The 23,438-nt window shown below is 38.3% G+C and overlaps 1 protein-coding gene across 5 annotated transcripts in view; it reads left to right on the forward strand.

Annotated features, from left to right (window-relative positions):
- Positions 1-23,438, forward strand: part of CDH19 (cadherin 19) — a 120,965-nt gene that overhangs the window by 64,345 nt on the left and 33,182 nt on the right. For 4 of the 5 annotated variants that reach the window (XM_069778899.1, XM_069778903.1, XM_069778902.1 and 1 more), the window contains exons 3-4: positions 15,577-15,803; positions 18,425-18,719. In XM_069778899.1, the coding sequence (XP_069635000.1) occupies positions 15,606-15,803; positions 18,425-18,719 (493 nt within the window). In that variant the 5' untranslated portion in view covers positions 15,577-15,605. Of the gene's footprint in view, positions 1-3,165; positions 3,236-15,576; positions 15,804-18,424; positions 18,720-23,438 lie in introns of all 5 variants that reach the window. The other variant, XM_069778901.1, reaches the window with a different exon arrangement.

The following is a 23,438-nucleotide window of genomic DNA, read 5'->3' on the forward strand; positions in this document are numbered from 1 at the left end:
GCAATAAACTGTTATTGCAGATAAGTTACAGTGGTGGGGACAGAACCGATGGTGAGTAGGTAGTACATCGATCTTAGGTGCAAACAGAAAAACAGTTTTTAAATGAAGATTGGGAAAAAAGCAGGGAGGGACTCTCAGTGGCTCAGCTTCTCGGTGAGAAAGGAAAATTTGATGTAGGCTAGGAAGAGGAAGAATCATGTTTTGCCTTACCAGTAAGGTAATAACTGGTTGGAAAAAGAAAGAAATGAATGAAAAGTTAAAAAAAAAAAACAGAACAGAAAATACGGAGAAATAACAATATTTTGCCAGCTTCAAAAAGAACTGGGTGTCTGGCTTTCTTCTATCAGGAGTATTAGTCCAGAAGATAAGTAATCTTAACAACTAGCAATAACAATTAACTGAAACAATATCAGCTGAATTTTGGGGGTTGCTTTGAAGTCTTTAGCCATATTGAATTTTTAATCCAATTTTCCACTGCTCTCACTGCTTTTTTTCTTTCTCTTTTCCTTTCTAAACTACTGTAATACACTTGAAAAATGACCGGAATTTAAGGACCTCAGAAAAAAAGTGTGTTAAAAAGACAGCATTTTACCAGAAGTATGTGTGGGTGTTCGTGGCACCAAATAATAGCTAGGAACTTTTCAAAGGCTATTTCCTACATAGATACGATACATTACAATAACCACCCAAAACCACAGTATGACCTGAACAATGACTTTTAGAAAAGCAAGTTTCAACACAGATTCTAGTGGTGTTCCTGACTTCCTGATTAATGGATTTTTAGTCAAAAGGGAATTTATAATTAATAAGAATGTCCCAAGATATCTTAATTCAATTCAAGGTAAGGACTATGTTGAATGATAATGGAAGTATAAACAGTATTTCCCCCCCTCATTTTGCAGGAAGAGATATGTTGCGTGTACCAAATAGCAAGATGATAGGAGAAAGAGGAATTTTATTTTATGGATAAGGATGAAAGTGACGGACAAAATTTATGCTCTGAGATATTATAGGAAGAAAAGGCAACTTGACTATGAAGAGTGTCAAGACCTAGGTCCCAGATACAATGCAACTTAGATTTTTTTAATTTTTTTTTTTTTTTACCTGAAACTGCTCTCTGATATTAGGACATAGGAATATCAGAGGGGTCTAAAGTAATCCCTATCCTTTAAAAATTGGTTTAAAGTGAAGAATTTTTGGAGGATGCAATATCAATAGCTAGACAAGGCATTCTAGTTTTAGGATATTTTTTTTTTAAGACTCTCATAAAATGTGATTTCATTAAAAAAAAAAAAAATATGCACAGTTTGCAAATCTGATGGGTTTTGTTGGAGTATACCTGGAATATTTTATTCCACACCTTGAAACAGAACAGAAAAGAAAAGAAATCCTTTTTGAAAATCTTTTACATTAAATTGATTATACAACACCCTTTATTTGGCCTGGATGACCTAATGCTCTGTTCCTATCCTGTTCTGAATACCTTGGCACCTGGAAAGTGCTTACAAAGTTTAATGGAACCAAGTAAGAACTGCACTGGATTAATACATCTTTGGTATATGAGACAGATTAAGAAAGGATATTAGCCTTTAATGTAATTGATAGAATAAGTGAAGAAAGAGGATAAGATTTGTTCCTGGTAACAGAGCAGAACAGTGAAATATTAAAAAAATGAATATGGAAGAGACAAGCTTCTGCACATTGAGACCTAAGCAGAACTGAAACTGAGGTTACCCCATTGCAAGAGATAATGTAAGGTTCATCAGCTGAGAACTAGACTAAGAGAATAAAAAGGCATGAGATGATATTATATTTTTAGCAAGTTTGTCAATTAAGTCTTTTCCATCTCTACTTCTCCCAATTCTGAAAACTACAAATACTCTTCAGTTTGTTGTCTCTATTGAAAAGCAGGCAATTTCTACCCTTTCCTGTCTGATATTATTGCAACCTTTCTGAGGGAGGTGCATTCTTTCAGCATTTTTCCAACTGACTTCCACTGTGGTGGTGCACAGTGTGCATGTACATATGTATGCAAGAGACATTGTCTGTTCATGAATTTAAATTGTATCTTTAAACTGTATTAGGTATCAGAGCAAATTTTATAACTTATAATGAAAACTCTTAATACTGTTAAAAGTAATTGTTCCTGTTTTATTTACCTTAATGAGTTTCATTAATAAACAGATCACAGGGTAAGTTAATGAAAATTAAAAATTATCTTTTTTTCTTTCCTTGCTTTTTTTTTTTATGTGAAGGAATGGTTTCTTTAACTGCTTGTAAGAGACTGGTTTTATGATTATTTATTTACTTTACAAGTGAGTCCTGGTAAGTTCTCTCAAATATAAGCATTTGAATCTGATTTCAGTCCAGTTTCCCATTGACATAGACTGGATGATTTCATTTAAGGGTGTTTCTGATTTACCTAATTTTATGTGGAAAATTGACTCTAAAACCAAAACCACCTGTTTAACAATAAGTCAAATTATAGCAAAAAGCATCTGCTTAACTGAAATGTTGAAGCTTCTTTTTATCCTTGGGCATTTCATGTTTGCAGGAATTAAATCTCCTCAAAAACCATGGGAGAGGTGAATTCATTGCACTATTAGTTTTAGTGTATGCAAAGAATAATTATGAACGAAAGCAAAAAAAAAAAAAAGGAATCTGAATCCTAAAGAGAGTTTTGGAGCATTTCATGAAGTGCCTTCCTGAAATTCATTTGGCAAACAGTTTCAAGTGTGAATCACAGAATGTGGTCCTTTACATCGTTATGCTGACAAGTGGTTCTTCAGTACTGAGTGGTATCCTGCAGAGCCGAAAATGTTCCAGTAGGATTTGCCCAGTGAATCAAACATCTTGTAATTGGATTTACTACTTCTCTACGATAAAAAGCAAATGCCAGAAGGCAAGAATTTTTGTTTTTACTGTGTACATGTGTTAGTCTTTTTAATCAGCAAAATATTTATGCTAAAAGACATGGGTTTAGTCATAATTTTCTTTAGTGCAAATTATCTTAAAAATAAATAATAGTCATAGTTAAGGAAAGCTACAATTAAAACAAAACATTTACTTATTTTTAGTGTAGAGAGTGCAGTGTACCACAACTACTGGCATAACTGAATCTTTTAGCATCTCAGCATCTGTTTACTAAATTGATTTTTTCATCAGAAAAAAATTGCTGAAGCTATTGAATGACTGCAGAAAATGAACATAATTTTTCATAAAGTTAAGTCCTAAGGTAAGCCTTTCAATTTTTCTTTAGCAAGTAAGCATCTGGACTGAAGTAGGATGTAGCTGTATGGCAGAATAGTCTGTGAAAAAGAACTAAATATAATCATTAATCCACCAGTGTTTAGACAAGAGACACAGCTATACCTACTTCATTTTTCTTTTCTTTTTCTTCCTCACAAGAAAGTGAAGTGGGAATATCTGTGTCTTTTGTCTATGAAACTATTCACCAAATAACTTCTATTCTTCAGTTAATAACATGCAGAAAAGCAATGCTTCCAAAATAAAAGAAGATACCATAACAACCAGGGAGAAATCCTCAAGGTTTAATTACCTCTGGGGAATCTGCTGGAGCTCTGCATGTGTGTCAGTGTGATGTTCTCAGTGATACCTGCTGATCCCCTTGGGGAATTTCAGTAGACTCCCAGAGAAACTTTTAATTTTTCTTTATTACCTTGTGATGTTCCAGATTTAATTTTAATATTATCTTGGTCCCAGCTGAAAAACAGTAACACAAGGACTCACAGGGAAAGTTTACAGTAATATCGGATTGTCTTTGGTTCCACCAATATGCAGTGTTGACCTTAACCAGCACTCCCAAAGTCACCTCTGCAGAACAAAAGCAGTCTGGCAGAGTCTTGCCCACCAGAACTTTATCCTTCTCCACACGCTCTATTCTGTTGATAGGAATGGTGTGGGTGACTCCTTCTTTGTACCCAGAGATTTTTTAGATGGGTTGGGTCATCTCTATCAGGTTGTTTCAAAAGGAGCTCAAAGGAATTTGAATGAGAAGACTTGAGTCTCCTTCTGCCTTGGACATGACTGAAGTGTTTGAAGCTGTACTTCCAGCTCTGTGTAATGTGATTGATAACAGTGAATGAAATAATTATATCATATTTCCAAAATCATGAGAATCTTTGTCCACAGAGTCACAGCAGTGGCAGCAGTCCCCTAAGGGAAGCTGAACATAGGAATGCTGAACCAGACCCAGAAATATTGAGCCGGTCCCAGCTACATATATCTCCAGCAAATTGCAGATCAGCAACCAATTGCTTGGTTCTAAAAATACTGGTGGAACAGGGTTGAAGAAGGCAAAAGACTGGCTGTCTCATCTTGTATGCTCACATCTACTAGGAAATAGGTATTGTGCAGCCAGTTTTATATGACAAAGTTTGAATGGAATAGAATAGCACCAGTAGTCACTGGCTTTAATTCAGGAAAAGGCTATTTCTCCTTGTTGGTTTACTCATGTCTTTTGGTGATTAATATAACTCCAGTAATGGAATGAGAATGACTAAAATACTGTGGCATGAGGCTGTAAAACATACAATATATCACCCCATCCTCTATACTATCTCCTTTGGCTTGTGGGCTGAACAGGGAACAGCTCTACCACTTGTTTTCTTCAGTCACTGCAGGAAATCCCATCCTTCACTTTTGAACCCTTTCCCCTCATTTAAAACAAATGTCCTACCTTTCCCCACAGTTCCTATAGGTTTTTAAGGGGAGACATAAGATTTGAAGAAATAAATATCACAATTTGATACTGTAAAAGATGTTTTGAATCTCTAGTATGGACAGATTTCTGGCTACTGCTTTTCATACTCAGGGTTTTCTCATCTGAAATGGCATCTCAGCTTTTTTTCTACAGTGCCACAGGTATTCTACTAAAATACTACAGTCAGATAATATGTGTCAGTGTACTACCTGGAAAGATAATCAGTAAACCATTACAAAACAATAGGAATGACAGGATTTCTAGTCAGTCAGCTCTACACTGATTAAAATCCACAGACTTAAAGGCACTAATCAACTAACAAATTCATTTCTCTAAAGCTGTTTAGTCCATGTATAACTGACAGATAATTACTCTGGCAATTCTATATAATAGTTTGAAGGCCTTCCCTAATGGTACAATAGCATATTTACAAAATGAAGAAAATAATGTACCAATTAGAATGAAGTCAAATTTATATCACATTCATAACAACTAAGTAATTGCTTTCCATGTAAGTGAAGTGCTGGGTGACTAGTGGAGACACATGCAGCCGTACTGTGTTAATATGCACTACCAGTCAATACAATTTGGTCAAATGTCACATCAAGACGTGCATTAAAGAAGACACTTCTCAAGGTTAAGTAGTAGCTTTTAAAATAGCTAGTTGTGCAACAAACTAGCAAGACTATTGCTGATATAGCTCTAATTAATTGACCGAAGATATTATTACATTTTAGATGTTAGTTCTGATAGCCATGGTATAAATAAATTCAGCATACTTGTTAGATGTGGCAGTCCAAATTTAAGTGTGTGAAAGACCAGAAAGTCAAAAAAGACTATATTAAAATATTTCGATTCAATACAAATAATAGCTAAAACTAAAACAATATTAAAAGCTAAACTAATCATAAAAAAAAGAAATCAGGCAGATAAACATAAGCTGAGAGGCACTACAGAAAAGGTGACCTGAGCTACAGCAGGACTAGTATCAAATTTATCCATTCACAAAAATCAATCAATCAATCAATCACACAATATGTATGAGTGTTATACAACAACTGTGATATTCAGTAAAAAATGTTCAAATAGCAAAATAAATTCTTTCAAATTTTAATCCTTTCTTCCCACTGTCGCTTTTATCAACTCAGTTAAACATTACTATCACAATAGTGACTTCTGTGCCAATCTGCAATGGTAGTTATCAATGGAACCAGAGGGCAAATCCAGCATAGTTGGAGCTAAATATGCCATATTTATTCCTTAGAGGTTTAGTATGCCTTTTTCTAGTGTCTCCAAATAAAATACTTAAAATACATGAAGAATGGAAAACTTACATAAAAAAAGTATCTTGGCACTGATTGCAAAAGTTCAAATCACAGCTAAAAATCAATGAAAATGGTAATGCAGGGTTTCTAACACACCAAACCTATAAAAAATATTATCTGCCTCTATGTGAAATTCAGCAACAGTAAGGAGCAGCAAGAATAGGACAAATTCAAACACAAAAAGGAAGACTACAGAGGGTGGAAGCAAGGACAAATAGCCTGGGAGGAATGCAGAGAAATTGTCTGAGCAGCCATGGATCAGGTTAGGAAAGCCAGAGCCCTGATAGAATTAAATCTGGCCAGGGATGTTAAGGGCAACAAGAAAAGCTTCTATAGGTACATCAGTGATAAAAGGAAGACTGTAGAAAATGTGGGCCCTCTCCAGAAGGAAATGGGAGACGTGGTTACCTGGGATATGGAGAAGGCTGAGATACTCAATGACTTTTTTGCCTCAGTCTTCACTGGCAAGTGCTCCAGCCACATCACCCAAGTTGCAGAAGGCGAAGGCAAAGGCAGGGACTGGGAGAATGAAGAACCGCCCGTGGTAGGAGAAGATCAGGTTTGAGACCATCTAAGGAACCTGAAGGTGCACAAGTCCATGGGACCAGATGAGATGCATCCGTGGGTCCTGGGAGGACTGGCAGATGAAGTAGCTAAGCCACTATTCATCAGATTTGAGAAGTCATGGCAGTACAGGGAAGTTCCCACTGACTGGAGAAGGGGAAACATAACCCGCCCTTTTCAAAAAAGGGAAGACTTGGGGAACTGTAGGCCAGTCAGTCTCACCGCTATGCCCAGCAAGATCATGGAGCATATCGTCCTGGAAACTATGTGAAGGCACGTGGAAACCAAGGAGGTGATTGGTGAGAGCCAACATGGCTTCACTAAGATAAATCATGCCTGACAAATTTGGTGGCCTTCTATGACGGTGTTACAGCATTGGCAGATCAGGGAAGAGCAACAGAAGTCATCTATCTGGACTTGTGCAAAGCATTTGAATTGTCCCGCATGACATCCTTTTCTCTAAATTGGAGAGACATGGATTTGATGGATGGACCACTCAGTGGATAAGGAATTGTCTGGATGGTCACACTCAAATAGTTGTGGTCAATGGCTTGATGTCCAAGTGGAGATCAGTGATGAGTGGCACTCCTCAGGGATTGGTATTGCAACTGACACTGTTTAACATCTTTGTTGGTGACATGGACAGCGAGTGCCGACAACACCAAGCTGTGTGGTGTGATTGACACTCTAGAGGGAAGGGTTGCCATCCAGAGGGACCTTGACAGGCTTGAGAGGTGGGCCTGTGCAAACCTCATGAAGTTTAAGAAGGCCAAGTACAAGGTCCTGCACATGGGTTGGGGCCAATCCCAAGCACAAATACAGGCTGGGCAATGAGTGGATTGAAAGCAGCCCTGAGGAGAAGGACTTGGGGGTGTTGGTTGATGAGAAGCTCAACATGACCCAGTAATGTGCACTTACAGCCCAGAAAGCCAGCTGTACTCTGGGCTGCATCAAAAGAAGTGTGACCAGCAGGTTGAGGGAGGTGATTCTGCCCCTCTACTCTGCTCTGGTGAGACCCCACCTGCAGTACTGCATTCAGTTCTGGGGCCCCCAACATAAGAAGGACATGGACCTGTTGGAGTGAGTCCAGGAGGGCCATGGAGATGATCAGAGGGCTGGAGCCCCTCTCCTATGAAGACAGGCTGAGACAGTTGTGGTTGTTCAGCCTGGAGAAGAGAAGGCTCTAGGGAGACCTCATAGCAGCCTTTCAGTACCTAAAGGGGGCCCAAAAGAAAGCTGGAGAGGGACTTTTTCACAAAGGCAGGGTAGATTTAGATTAGATGTAAGGAAGAAGTTCTTTAGTGTGAGGGTGGTGAGGCACTGGAACAGCTTGCCTAGAGAGGTTGTGGATGCCCCATCCCTGGAAGTGTTGAAGGGCGGGTTGGACAGGGCTTTGAGCAACCTGGTCTAGAAGAAGGTGTCCCTGCCCAGGGCAGGGGGTTGGAACTAGATGATCTTTAAGATCCCTTCCAACCCAAACCATTCTATGATCCTGTGATAAATTGCACTTCTTTGCACAGTCTGGAACATTTTATCATTGTTCTGTACAGATTTAAAAAAAAACAAAACAAAAACACCAAACCACAAAAGATATGCACTAATTAAACTAGTTGATATATACATATATAATCATAGAATCATTCAGGTTGGAAAAGACCTTTAAGATCATCAAGTCCAACCATTAACCTAACACTGCCAAATCCACCACCAAACCATGTCCCTAAGTGCCACATTTACATGTCTTTTAAATGCCTCCAGGGATGGTGACTAAACCACTTCCCTGGGCAGCCTGTTCCAGTGCTTCATAATCCTTTCAGTGAAAAAAGTTTTCCTAATATCCAATCTAAACCTCCCCTAGCACAACCTGAGGCCATTTCCTCTTGTCCTATCGCTTCTTGCTTGGGAGGAGAGACTGATCCCCACCTCCCTACAACCTCCTTTCAGGCAGTTGTAGAGAGCGATAAGGTCTCCCCTCAGCCTCCTTTTCTCCAGGCTAAACAACTCCAGTTCCCTCAGCTGCTCCTCATAAGACTTGCGCTCTAGACCCTTCACCAGCTTCATTGCTCTTCTCTGGACATGCTCCAGCACCTCAACGTCTGTCCTGTAGTGAGGGGCCCAAAACTGAACACAGTACTTGAGGTGCGGCCTCACCAGTGCTGAGTACAGAGGGATGATCACCTCCCTGCTCCTGCTGGCCACATTATTGCTGATACAAGCCAGGTTACTATTGGCCGTCTTGGCCACCTGGGCAGACTGCCGGCTCATATTCAGGTGGCTGTTGACCAATAGCCCCAGGTCCTTTTCTGCCAGGCAGCTTTCCAGCCACTCTTCCCCAAGCCTGTAGCGCTGCGTGGGGTTGTTGTGATCCAAGTGCAGAACCCAGCACTTGGCCTTGTTGAACGTCACACAATTGGCCTCAGCCCATCAATTCAGCCTATCCAGATCCCTCTGTAGAGCCTTCCTACCCTCAAGCAGATCAACACTCCCACCCAATTTGGTGTTGTCAACAAACTTACTGAGGGTGCACTCGTCCAGATGATTGATAAAGCTACTAAACAGAACTGGCCTCAATACTGAGCCCTGGGGATAACACTTGTGACCAGCTGCCAGCTGGATTTAATTCCATTCACCACCACTTTTTGGGCTCAGCCATCCAGCCAATTTTTTACCTAGCGAAGAGCATACTTGTCCAAACCATGAGCAGCCAGTTTCTCCAGGAAAATGTTGCGGGAAATGGTGTCAGAATCTTTACTAAAGTCAGTAGATAACATCCACAGCCTTTCCTCATCCACTAAGCAGGTCACCTTGTCATGGAAGGAGATCAGGTTGGTCAAGCAGGACCTGCCTTTCATAAACCCATGCTGACTGGACCTGATCACCTGCATGTGCTGTGTGATGGCACTCAAGATCATCTGCTCCATAATCTTCCCCAGCATTGAAGCCAGACTGAGAGGCCTGTAGTTCCCCGGATGCTCCTTCTGGCCCTTCTTGTAGTTGGTTTTCACATTTGCTAACTTCCCGTCAACTGGGACCTCCCTAGCTAGCCAGGACTGCTGAGAAATTATGGAAAGTGGCTTGGTGAGTACTTCTGCCAGCTGACTCAGTACCCTTGGCTAGATCCCATCTGGCCCTATAGTCTTGTTTGTGTGCCTAAGTGGTGTAGAAGGTTGCTAACCAATTCCCCTTGGATTATGGGGCTTCATTCTGCTCCTTGTCCCTGTTTTCCAGCTCACGCGGGCTGGGTACCCTGAAAACAACTGGTCTTACTATTAAAGATGGAGGCAAAGAAGGCATTAAGTACCTCAGCTTTTTCCTCAGTCTTTGTCACTATGTTTCCCCCCACTTTCAATAAAGGATGGAGATTCTCCTTAGCCCTCTTTTTATTGCTGATATATTTATAGAAACATTTTTTATTGTCTTTTACGGCAGTAGCCAGATTAAGTTCTATTTGGGATTTGGCCCTTCTAATGTTCTCCCTGCATAACCTCACAACATCCTTGTAGTCCTCCTGAATTGCCCGCCCCTTCTTCCAAAGATCATAAATTCCTTTTTTTCCTGAGTTCCAGCCAAAGCTCTCTGTTCAGCCAGGCCGATCTTCTTCCCCACTGGCTTGCACATGGAGATGGCTTCCTCCTGCACCTTTAAGATTTCCTTCTTGGAGAATGTCCAGCCTTCCTGGACTCCTTTGCCCTTCAGGACTGCTTCCCAAGGGACTCTGTCAACCAGGCTCCTAAACAGGCCAAAGTCTGCCCTCCAGAAGTCCAAGACAGCAGTTCTGCTGAGCACCCTCCTTACTTCTCCAAGAAGCAAAAACTCTATCAGTTTGTGATTGCTGTGCCCAAGGTGGCTGCCAAAAATCACATCACCCTCAAGTCCTTCTCTGTTCACAAATAACAGGTCCAGCGGGGCCCCTTTCCCTAGCTGGCTCACTCACCAGCTGTGTCAGTAAGTTATCTTCCAGACACTCCAGGAACCTCTTAGAATGTTTCCTCTCTGCTGTATTGTATTTCCAGAAGACATTTGGTAAGTTGAAGTCCCCCACAAGAACAAGGGCTAGTGATTATGAGACTTCTCCCAGCTGCTTATAGAATATTTCATCTGCGTCTTCATCCTGGTTGGGTGGTCTATAACAGACTCTGACCATGATATCTGCCCTGTTGGCCTTCCCTCTGATTCTTACCCATAAACACTCAACTCTATCATCACCATCATGACCATCATTACACAGTCAAAACTCTCCCTAACATACAGGGCTACCCCACCACCTTTCCTTCCTTGCCTATCTCTTCTGAAGTGTTTATAGCCATCCATTGCAGCACTCCAGTTGTGCGAGTCATCCCACTGTGTTTCTGTGATGGCAACTATGTCATAGTTTTCCTGCTGCACAATGGCCTCCAGCTCCTCCTGTTTGTTGCCCATGCTGCGTGCATTGGTGTAGATACACTTCAGTTGGGCTATTGTTCCCCCAACTTTTGGCGGGGGGGAGAAGCCCTAATTCCTACATGACCATTCTCAGGCACTTCTGTGGTTTCTAACAGATCATAAATATGACTAATTCTTTGGGAATTCTAGAAGTAATATATCCTAGATGTCTACCATATTGTGTGAAACCTGAACTGGTCAATGAAAATGAGTTCATATACAGGCTTTTCTGGAAGGAAAATAGAGCAGCAGCACTATAATATGCTAGGATTATCAGTAATCAGCCATATAAAATGCAACTAGGACAAATAGCCAGTAGACATAGTACAAATGAACAAATGTATAGTTGAAATTATGAAGGTTTCTATCCATTCAAGCTTTTTCTAACACAGTAATCCGAAGGTGTTAGTTACAAATACCCTTCCTTCTTTATCCTATTAAGTGAAAATTAAAGATAGCAACATAGAAGAGAGACAAATGTCACTATAATCATAATAATACTGATACACAGAATAGAACTTGCAACTGTGAAAATACGTCATGTTAGGCCTCTGCTTGAGATAAGAAATATGTTTCAGAAGCTGCATATTAATGAATTAGATTAGCTTGCATGATTTTTTCCACTTTGTTGCTGTTGTTGTTTGCTTGATGTTATTAAAACAAGCAAAGACAACACCAAATTCCACAAAAAGAATGTCTTTCAGTCTGGCATTTTTGGTTGTGCTCGGTACTTTCAAGGACAGAGAGATTTGTTTTTCTCAGGAGTCACTGTTTCAAAATCTTACTGTAAAGTAGGATCAAGTACATATACGAGATGGTCCTAATAGTCTCTAGTTAAGGAGTATCTACCACAGCCCTTGTTACTGTGCTCCAATGATTTGTTACCTCCTAATTAGAAGGCTTTACTTATATCAAATTATGGGGGGTTTGTTACAAAAATTAAGCTGGTTTTTTCCTTATTCTTCAGCTAACAGAACTGGAACAGAATTTATCCTCACCTTCACTGTAATCTATTTGGGGGGGGGGGGGGGGGGAGAGTTAATGCTTTAGAAGGTTGTTGTTTTGTCCACCCTTGGTCTTTTATTTTTTCCACCAACAAATACATAACTTCACTGTATCCCAGAGGCTGTATTTTTAAAACCTCTTATTCTTCCTACTGTTAATCTTGCAATGCTAGGCAGTAACAGGTATTATTTTGTAATGTAATGACACGGTCATAATTCAAAATAAATCACCAGCACACCTAAAACTAATACTCAGTTTCAAATGGTGACAGGATATCACTTGGTGATGGTTCTAGAACAAACCTAACAAACAACTCTGCAACTTTGTGTCAAGAAGGTAAATCTGTTCCTAGTCTACAGGAAACTTGTGATTTTCATTGGGTATAAAAGGAAGATACTGCTTTAAAAGCTGTAGCTGCTTATTACAACTGCAATTGATATTCTCATTACTCTGTTCTAAGTATCAGTCTTCACTATTGCAATCCAATGCAAGTGAGAGAGAGTGGAGATGTACTTCCTGAAGAATAGGACAGGAGCAGAACAATGGTACCCATTTTTCTCAGTCCCTTGGGAAATTATTAGTGATAGCTCATTTGCTCATTTCTGAAAATAGATTTGTCTTTTTTTTCAATGAGAGATTATTCTCTTAAAAATTTATCTATTTGTGCATATTACTATAGCACCTAAAAGCTCTGTGCTTTTACTAATCCTCCCTTCTGCTGCATATTAGAATTATAACACAGAGTACAAGGTCATTTCATTTGCAAAGACCTTACAAATTAAGTGTAAAACAAGAAGCAAGCGATGGATAGGAAAAGTCAGAGGAGTACAAGGGAATAACAAGACAATACTGGTCACTGTGATAGGCAGCAGTCTTAGCACAGAACCACTTTAAACACTGTGAACACTTTTTTTCCTTTAAGTAGGTAACACTAAAATTTAGATTTTTTTATGGAAAGGCTAGAAATAAAAGACGGAATAAGAAGTTAGTTTCTGGATATTTTACAAGAGCTACTTCTGAGCGTAAGTTACAGTCTGTGGAACAGAAAGAAGGTGATTGTTTCACAAGGGAACAATTAGATTTATAAAGAATGGCAACATGTGCTTGCCAGAGGCTGGAGGCAGTGTCTCAATGCCAAATGAGTAGGAGGACATTGGAAGCAAATATGCTTTGAAAGATCCTGAAAGTAAAGGCAAATTGAGTATGTCTGAAGTGACAGAGAAGAGAAAAGCAGAAATACATATAACACTCAATTCCATTACATAGCTTTACGTGGTTTTTTTACAGTAATTTGCCTACTATCTGTGTTTTCAAGTTAAAGTCTTTTTATACCCCTAACAGCGTGCAGTGTGTCAAAATCTAAAAATGTTTATTCCCCCTTAATTTTTCCGAGACATGACGCTTGAATCCGTGTAGCATAGGCTATTAACATAAATTAGCAAAGAGGAGACACTGAAGCAAACCAAAATATTAATTATGCCCTTTAAGCTGTTCATTGCTGATGGCTAACTACTGAGTGCATCGCTAAAAGGTGGCCAACAGTAGACCAGTGTAGCCATATTCCATACCCTCACTATGTTGATGTGTACACATGGTGTCTGTCAGATGAGTTTGATAATGAGCGTCTGTTTGGCACTCACCCTGCATGAAATACTGCCCCACAAGCCTGAAATACTTGGTTGAACAAGGTGGGCAGTGTCAGAACAAATGGCCAAAGCACCAGCTAATGGTTAGCCAGAAGCATTCGCTATGGCCCAGACTGAACACCTGTCTCCTCATTTAAATAGTGATTGAAATAAATTTCTTTATGATTCCTCAGAAAGGTCTCTTTGACTATATCAGCTTTCATTGTTTGAGTTGTCTGTCCCTTGGTATGTACTGCAATAAAGTGAATGTTCATTTTCAAGATCAGTTTCTGTGCAAATTACTGCTTAGTGTTAAATACACCTGTTGTACAGAGAGACTCTTGAAGGCCTTTAGGCCTTTTAAACCTCACTCAAGCTTTATTTGAGAGCCAAGTTGAGCTTTGTTGGCCTTGTCTTCCATGTCACAAATATTATTCTTGCAGCTTTAGGAAAAGAAGCAATTTTCCAAGGAAAAATGAAATGAGAGAATACCCAAGTCACATTCCTTCCATTCAAGTCTCGTCTTGCACTATTACAGCTTTACAGCTGAAAACCAGAAAATGTTAAGAAATTAGAATGTGCACTTTAACACCTACAGTTCTATATCCCTTAGTATTAGAACTGCTTTATCTTTTTCTCAGTAAATATACATACTCAGACTACATTTTAACAGAAAAATGTTCAACATCATGTTTAAATTTCTGGAAGGAGAGAAATAGTTGTCTATATGACCTGTCTGTCATTTTAAGCAATTATGGCATTTCCCTTTGCCTAAGGATGGGTATTTATAACATTATAATTTAAATATGATATTAAAGTACATAAATTCATATTTTATCTTGGACAGATAAAAGGATCATGGATTTTTCAGACCTAAAGTAATTGCAGCCACATATTTTTTCCCACTGTTTTGTACAAACTGACTGTCATGTGATAAATTCATAAACCAGACTGCTCCTGCATAGGAAATGTTATTTTTCAAGGCTAGAGAATTTAAAAGAATGGTTAATGCCATTGCCAAGTAAGGTTTTAAGACTTGAAATGCGTGTGGTAAGGATTTTCAAAATTTTCCTTTCTTCCTCATAGAAGATGGCCATTCTTAACAAGCATTGCACTTCATTTAAAATTCAATGTTTCATTTATTGTACCAAAAATCACTGAAAAGTCAATAATAGCATATAGTTTGTGCAAAGCCTTCATTTTCTGAAAGAATACTTTGTGCCAATGAAACTAGCTGCAGAAACCTACAGCTTTCAAGATGCATTTGCCCATTGTCTGTTTAATTGAAGACAAGAATGTCAGAGGTAGTAAAATCAGTTAAGACAATTTCTATTGACCAGGAATGAGAGAGTTACACATTTTTGCTGCTTCTTCATGGTAACCTACCACCTTTGGCATTTTTGCAGGCATTTTGCTGAGTTGAGAAAGAGGGAAAGAAGAGGTTAAAAAAAAATCTGCACAGCTCTGTTTCAGCTGTCAGTCATCAGGGCCACTAAGGCTAGATGTTCACCCTTCAGGCAGTTCTGTGACTGCAGCTCAAAATGAGCCCTGTCTAAGCAGAAACATACAATTATTCCAATCAAATTATTCCTAGGCTACACAATACAATTACCCAGCTTAATTTGGAAGATGAATTAATTGAAGGATGATTTTCCTTTTTTGCATAGAAAGTCCCTGTGTAGGATATTCATAAAGGGAAGTTGAATATTTGACTTTCATGCCAGAGTCTCCAAGAGAATCTCTATTTTAATCAGAAAGAGACTTTGTTTCAGCTCTTTCCTTTTAGGGAGAGGAGGAGGTTTTAACAGTGCAAATCAGCTCTTATATTAGCACAGAATCAATATGTAAAAGTGGAAAGACAAAAGTGATGCTATGTCAAAGCTGTGGTTTTTTTTTTTCTCCTCTTCCGCAGATGAAAATTGATTGAAAGAAGGGTCCAGCATGAATTGCTCTGCATTGCTCTCTCTCATACTGATGCTGGTTCAAGTTTGGCCTTGCTCTCCAAGCACGCAGACCCACAGCGCTCAAAATACAGATCAGTCTTTCACAGCAGTTCGAAGAGTGAAACGTGGCTGGGTATGGGAGCCACTTTTTGCAACAGAGGAACAGACCTCTATGGTGCCTGTGTATGTTGGACAGGTATGATAAGTAATGATTCAAGGACAGTACAAGGTTAGATTTAATGTCCCGATTAGCAGCTTACTACCTTGACTTGGAAGACAAGCATCTCCAGTGACCTGGAAATATCAAGAAGGGTAGAAAGAGGAGCTCAGGGAGCTGTAATTAGGCAGCACAACATCACTCCTTTCCTGTGACCTGACTCAGGGTCAGAGAACTCCAAGTGCTGGAGGTCGTGGCAGTACCAAGGACCTTCCTTCACCTAGGTCTACTATCAAGGAAATTCCACATTCACTCTGTTACTAAAACTAACTCCATACACAGCAGATGAATGTATGAAGCTGAAGAGTTCCTTTCTGTCTTCTGAATGAAAGTTGAGGACCCATTTATCAACATCTGGCAATTTGCTTGAGCTATTATTGGCACTGCATCAAAGCAGCCATACTGAGTGCAGTGTAGTTTACAAACAGTATTTAGCATGATTTTCTATTACACTAAGTAGCAGCTGATTTACCCCTCATTAATTTTTAATGAAGCAGATTAATACTAAATCCTTTCACTACTGAGAAACTACAGGAATCTGCATGGTTCATTAGATTAACATAGGTTTAGGACAACGAGCAATTATTTTTCACCCTCCTTTAAAAATGTGTTTTAAGATAATTGTCTTAATGAGGCTTTATCTGCCCCTTTTTTCTCTCTCTGCTTATTATTATTATTATTATTTATTATTATTTTTTATTTTTGTATGCTAGAAGTAATTATAATCTTGAGATCTAGTTTTTCTTTTCTTTAAGGCACTTTCTAGATGAATGAATGGAAATAAGTTTAACTGCTAATTAACTAGCACTAAAATTTAATTGGGCCCAAAGGGTGAAGTGCTCAAAATTCATTAATTACTTTTTCACAACCTCTTCGAAGTAACTACTATGGAAGTATGATGTCTCACTTCTGAAAGAACAAGTGTAGACATACTCATTTTTAAATTATTATTGATTTCCCATAGTTGAAAAACAGTTTCCTGTAAAGAAACTTCATAAATGTCATGAATTTTTATACAGCTTTAGAAAAATTTCATAATCTTGCTTTTCTATTTCTCAAAGGTAAACTATAGTGAATTTTTATTGAAGATTATGTTTAATTTATTGCGGTCTAATCATTGTCTAATCAGACATATTTACTTCTGTCTTTTTATTGAGTAGAATATGCTGTGCTTTCAGTAAATAAAGTGATAGTCTATGATCAACACACAAAATTTTAGTAAATAAGGCCCTGAAGGAAATTGCAGCAACAAAAAAACAAAGGTAGACAGTCTGTTTTGAAGTCACTATTCCATATCAATGTCTTTTCACAGTCAGATTCAGAGCTCGATCTTCAAATTTCATTTAACATAGACTCATGAATCCTTTTCCATTATCATGTTTAAGAAAAATAAATGTGTCCATCAGCACTGCAGTGGCAGGTGTATGAAGGCAAGTACATAAATTCTTGTTCCCAGTTCTCATTTACAATGGAAAGACCATTTATTCTTTTGTGTCTAACATAATACAACAGGTAAATTGAGAACCTTCAGTATGCTTTCTCAGCAAATGTCATCTGCAGGAGACCTCTCATTTAACATGGTCAAGGTCATGAACATCTTCTAGGGATAAATGATTCTGAGTGAAGTGGTTCAACACAGGTTATGTCTAAACAGCCAGTCTGAGGCATGCTTCCAGTCTCTAAGGGTTTGATGCACTCTGTGATCACACCTGAACTCCATCTTAGGTTAAAGATCTAGAAATTCATCACCTTTCCCATGCCCTGGGGTTCATGACAAAGAAATCAAGTTTTACAGATCACAATAAGTAAAGAAAAAATTGGAGAATTAATGATATGATAGAAATTGTTGTTCCCGTAAAATTTAACCATGGGTGTTTGACATGTTAGGAAGTTAAGTTATTGCTATTAAAAAAGTACTGTTTCATATTGTTAACATTAACAGAACTATTTGTTGTCATGAACAAATGCAGCTGGACCGCAATGGTCTCCAGGGCTTAGCTTCATCAGAGGAACCATCATCATAAAGTTCATCTTAGCAAGACAACAGAGGATGCAGATCAACCTGGAAGGAAATGGAAAATGTCTATCAATTTATTTCAGAATAAATAATACAGGCTTATACCACGGAATAGCTTTTCATCTCTTTAATATTTCAACAGAAATAGAACACCACTGTCTCTCATACTTACACTTAGTATTGCTGAGTACAAAAAAATATATAAAACTTACAAAGTACACTTGTTGTTCATAATAATAAAAAATTTAGATAATGTTTAATGACCTTTGCATCATTTTCAGCAGAAGTTTATGGGAGCGGATAAAGCAATGAACTAAAGTAGGTACATTCCCTTCACTTCAAAGTGGCTGAAGCATCTTTTTTCAGGTTTACCTTGCATTTATATGTCTGTTACATCAGCACGTTAAAATTGAGTCATGACTGGCTGAAAATGTAACAGTACCGTCTTTTAAATACTAGTAACCAAGAAGGCTCACTAGTGACAGGGTTCACTATAGAATGAAAACAAACAAAGCCTAAAAAGAATATTCCAAAATTTTATTCCTCCCAAAATGTGGCTTATTTCTCTGTTTTGTGCTTGCAGCTGAAATCAGATTTAGACAAGCAGGATGGCAACCTAAAATACATTTTGACTGGGGAGGGAGCTGGAAGCATTTTTATCATTGAAGAAAATAGCGGCAAAATTTACGTGACACAGAAGCTGGATCGAGAAAAGAAAGCCTTCTACACTCTAAGAGCACAAGCAATTAACAGGAGCACTCAGCTTCCTGTTGAACCTGAATCAGAATTTATTATCAAGGTTCGAGATGTCAACGATCATGAACCACAGTTCCTGGATGGACCTTATGTGGCCACTGTTCCAGAGATGTCACCTGAAGGTATGCCATGCTGTGAACCAAACTCTTCATTTCCTGATTTTTTTTGAGAAAGCTATGTTGATATAAAAACTTAATAACATATTTTATAGACTGCCTTTCAGTGAGAAGGAAGCAAACTATTTTACAAGCTTGGAAATTTGCAAAGGTATCTGCTTAAACTGAAGGTTGTGCATACGTCTACTTAACATAATTGCCTTTAAATATTTAGGTACCTACATGTATCCAAGCCCTTTTACAGAATCTGGATACATGCTTGGATTGACTATAGAGAGTTGTCTTTCCTGTCAGTGATTCAGCCTTGAAATTGGTACTTGTTTAAAAATATAACATTACCATTCGAAATAGGTAGAGTACTATAGCCAGCTGATACTGAAAAGGAGATTTGGGGCTGACAGATTTCACTACTTTTTCAATCAGTATAAAACCCTAGTCTCCAGAAAATTGTTCAGTGTATGATTATTGTTACAACCTGTCAGCTCTTCAGGCTTCTACCAATCTGAAAGAAAAGTAGTGTGCACGTAACCTTTAAAGTCCTCTGACATAGGTTGACTCTTTGAAGGACATAAATACAAGCTTGGCTGAACTGAAAAGTACTCAGCAGCATCCTTCAGTCTACTCTGATTCTGCTTAATAATTAAACAATATGTCTTTATTATAGCCTGTGTAATATAAATCATATTGTACTGTAACTGGAAGACATTCACATTCATATCACAGGCACTCACAATTTCGCCCCCAAAGATAGGGATAGTTTCCTTCTTATAAGTAATAGGTTCAGAACAGGAATGGTATGAAGCTGATGTAGGGCTGATGTGATCACCACCCTCACACCATGTGTGATGCCTACCTCTTTACACCGCCAAGCCTCTTTCCTATCAGTCAGCTTCTCTGTGTCTTGAATAGATGGTGTGAAGTGAAGGACTGCCTTCTGATTTCCTAAGCACATAAATTATAATTTTCTTGTCAAGAGGAACAACTTAAACCCTGCACCTCTTCTTTCCCACCTCCACAAGATCAAACGGACCTGTACTAGGATCTGTCATGTATCCGGAAACTTAATACAACAAATACAAAGCAAAGTCAACATCTGACAAATATAGTTGTATATATACATGTATGTGTATGTACACATATGCATACATAATGTGTATACATGTACATTTAAATTTAAAAAAAAAAAACTTCAAAGTATGAATGTGGCTGACATAAAGAAGCATGTTATAGATACTGCTATCTCCAAATAGCTATCTTCAAAATCAAAGGAAAACTGAATTCTTTAAATCTTACAGAAAGAAACCCAGTAATCTTTTAAATTCATACCCCTATCTCTTTTGGATATTTCTATTGCAAATAATATTGAAAAGAAATTCAAATATTGTGCTAGTTAAAACTGTAAGAATTAATGAGGTCATTAACATAATAGCATCAGTGATCATAAAAGGTAATAAAAAATATGTTTCATTCAGCATTACCCATTCAACTTTTAGTGCAGTTTCAGTGAATCTTTCACAGGGAGCTGTAAACTTTATCTTCTTCTGCCAGCCTGGATAGCAGTTGCAAGAAAAGGATATTCATGCCTGGGGTTTAATCAAAAGTGGGGTTAGTATCCTAATTTCTGCCAGTAAGCAGTAGCTCACCATCACAACCAGCAATAGCTACAAAAGACATCCATTTAATCAATTTATTTCCTAGTCACCCTGCTTATACCACCTTCTACCAAGGTCTCGTGGTTTAACCCCAGCCAGCCACAAAGCACCACACAGCCACTTGCTCACTCATTTCCCCCCCACCAGTGGTATGGAGGAGAGAATCGGAAGGAAAAAGCTAAAACTCATGGATTGAGATAAGAACAGTTTAATGGAACAGAAAGGAAGAAACTAATAATGATAATAATAGCAATAATAAAATGACAATAAAAAAAATAGAATTGGAATATACAAAACAAGCGATGCATGATGCAATTGCTCACCACTCACCGATCAATGCTCAGTTAGTTCCCAAGCAGCAATCCCTCCCAGGCCAACTCCCCCCAGTTTATATACTGGGCATGATGTCACATGGTACGGAATATCCCTTTGGCCAGTTTGGGTCAGGTGCCCTGGCTGTGTCCTGTGCCAACTTCTTGTGTCCCTCCAGCTTTCTCGCTGGCTGGGCATCAGAAGCTGAAAAATCCTTGACTTAGTCTAAACACTACTTAGCAACAACTGAAAGCATCAGTGTGTTATCAACATCCTTCTCATACTGAACCCAAAATATAGCACTGTACCAGCTACTAGGAAGAAAATTAACTCTATCCCAGCTGAAACCAGGACACAGGGAAATCACTTTTGAGTGTATGATCGTTTCTTCACTGCCACTTTCTTCCATGCAGACAGACTTATTTGTCTCAAGACTTCTGCATCTGAGCTCTTGGTCAAGTAACTTTTTCTAACATAATCAGCTGCTTGTTCAGAGGGTACTTCTTTATGAGTCTTTACGTCTCACTCATTCACTCAAGTTTGGAGACAAGAAGACAAGTGCTTTGTCAAGGTTTTTTGCATTTTTTTTTTATGTGCTCACAGTAGTAATGGGCATAGTTCATTACCTGGAATTATCTGGGTATTTTTACCTGGGATTACACAGATTTAAGACTTTGATAATAGCCTTTTTTCTCCCCCCCCCCCCCCATGGTAAAGCATTGTTTATGAGGCACTTGGTGTCTTATAAAAATGGTTTTAAAATAGATAATAATTTAGTATGGCTTGATTTATACTCACACAGACCTGTAACCATTCACAGAAGTATATCAAGAATTGACTTATGGATTCCTTCTATTTTATCTTCTTGTCTTAATGATGAGCTTCTGTCTTAATGATGGCTATATAGAAAAAAAAAGAAAAAAGTTTGGTAGGACAGTAGTTATGGCCAAAACCAACAGTAGTAATCTTTTCCTGTATACTTCTGTTTCTCACCTGAAACCATCAACAAGCAGTTGGAAGATGAGAATTTTCAATCTGTATTGACTTGAGTTGGCTATAAACTTATATCCTAAAAACGAAAGGCTCAGCAGTCTTTATCTAATCTCCTGTGTCATCTATTATATATTTAAATTCCTAAAATACTGTATCACTTCAACATAAGATTCATTAAACTGAAAAAAAATTAATTTATTTTGTGATATTCCTGTAAGACTATAAAGAAAAGATTCCAGTAAAATGTAGAAATATATGAAATGAAAAAAAAAATAAAATCAGAAGTAACGCTACCTCCCATTTGTCAGAATGGGTGAGAAATAAAACAAGATGCCTGTGTACTTCCTCCCTCAGACACAGACTACCTGAAATAGTAAAGTCACAGATTTGCAATCATCCAGTGTATGATATACGAATCTAAGTCAGTCCTATGGATCTTGAAATATTTTCTACACTGATGCTTCTATATTTGACCTCTCCAGCACTAATACCATAGCTATTTTAGAGATCATTCTTTCACCTACTTCTTCCATGTAGACACTACTAGACTACTGCCTTATTAATGTGTATATCTGGCATATAGAATGTAAGTGAAATGGTGTATAATAGTATATACCTCAGCAGTGGTCAGCTCCAATGAAACAGCTGAGCCATACCGTGGAGTCTTCTCAAAGGGTAGGGACCACACTTCTGAGGTGAAACCTCTTTCAGTGCACTTACTAAAGCGTCATTCCTTACAAGGAAATTTCTAGCCTCCCAGTAGGTAAAAAGAGTAACCGACTAAAATTTGCAGCATTGATACCATAATTGTTCATTATATCAGTGTTTTTCCCCCAGTAAAATAGAACATCTTCTTGCATAGTAAGGGTTGTAGACCAGAATTAGTTTAAATGATACAGTGCAATAGAGAGACTTGGCCTTTGCTCTGTTTCGGTGCTCTCTAGCAGCAGTTCAGCTCACTGATGCTAGACCTGGGATCTCCTGGTAATTTCCTCACAGAAAACACGCTCAAGAAGTGTGGTCAATACTTGGGAAACCAGTTCACTCTTAGTGAACATTTAGTCTGGAACTAAGAAAGCAAGGAGAGAATAATTCACAGCCTGCCACTTGCCTCAGAGAACCACAGAAAAACAGAAAATAGGCACAGATAATTTTGCCTAAAGTTAGGTACAAATATCTATCTGTATATATATATACTAATGTGCCAACAAATTAGAATACATTTTACTTCTTTCTTAGCTCTCTTTTATCTTCACTACTAAATTTTATTAGGATTTTATATGCAAGTGTCACAGTAAATGAAAAGTGTTTCAGCAAATGTACTTTCTTCTGAGAACACAGGACTGTGGTTTTCCCTCAGGCATTTGGTACAATTTTACATTAAGTGTCTTCCATATAGCTGTTAAACATGTACAAAGGCAGAGTATCTGATGGAATGGTTAAGAGTCAGATGTAATAATGTATCAGTACTTAATGTTTTTATAGATTTCAAGCTCTAGCTGGAAAAATGAATAACTATTTGCCATTTGAGGCCCCTATAGTTTACCTAATGGGCTGCAATATATAAGTGGCACTACTATGTTTTGCCCAAGAAGGGTAAAACCAAGGCTGCAGGAATACAAAGAAAAAACTTATACAGCAATCACCAAAATGTAGTTTGCCTTAAATAAATCTAATAGAAAGCAAAAATTGTGTAAGCATGTTTACTATCCAGCTTAAGACAGTACTGTGTACATAAAACACAAACTTGGGGCTAAACTTTATATCA

The sequence above is a fragment of the Haliaeetus albicilla genome, chromosome 3 (genome assembly GCF_947461875.1).
Source record: "Haliaeetus albicilla chromosome 3, bHalAlb1.1, whole genome shotgun sequence".
NCBI lineage: Eukaryota > Metazoa > Chordata > Aves > Accipitriformes > Accipitridae > Haliaeetus > Haliaeetus albicilla.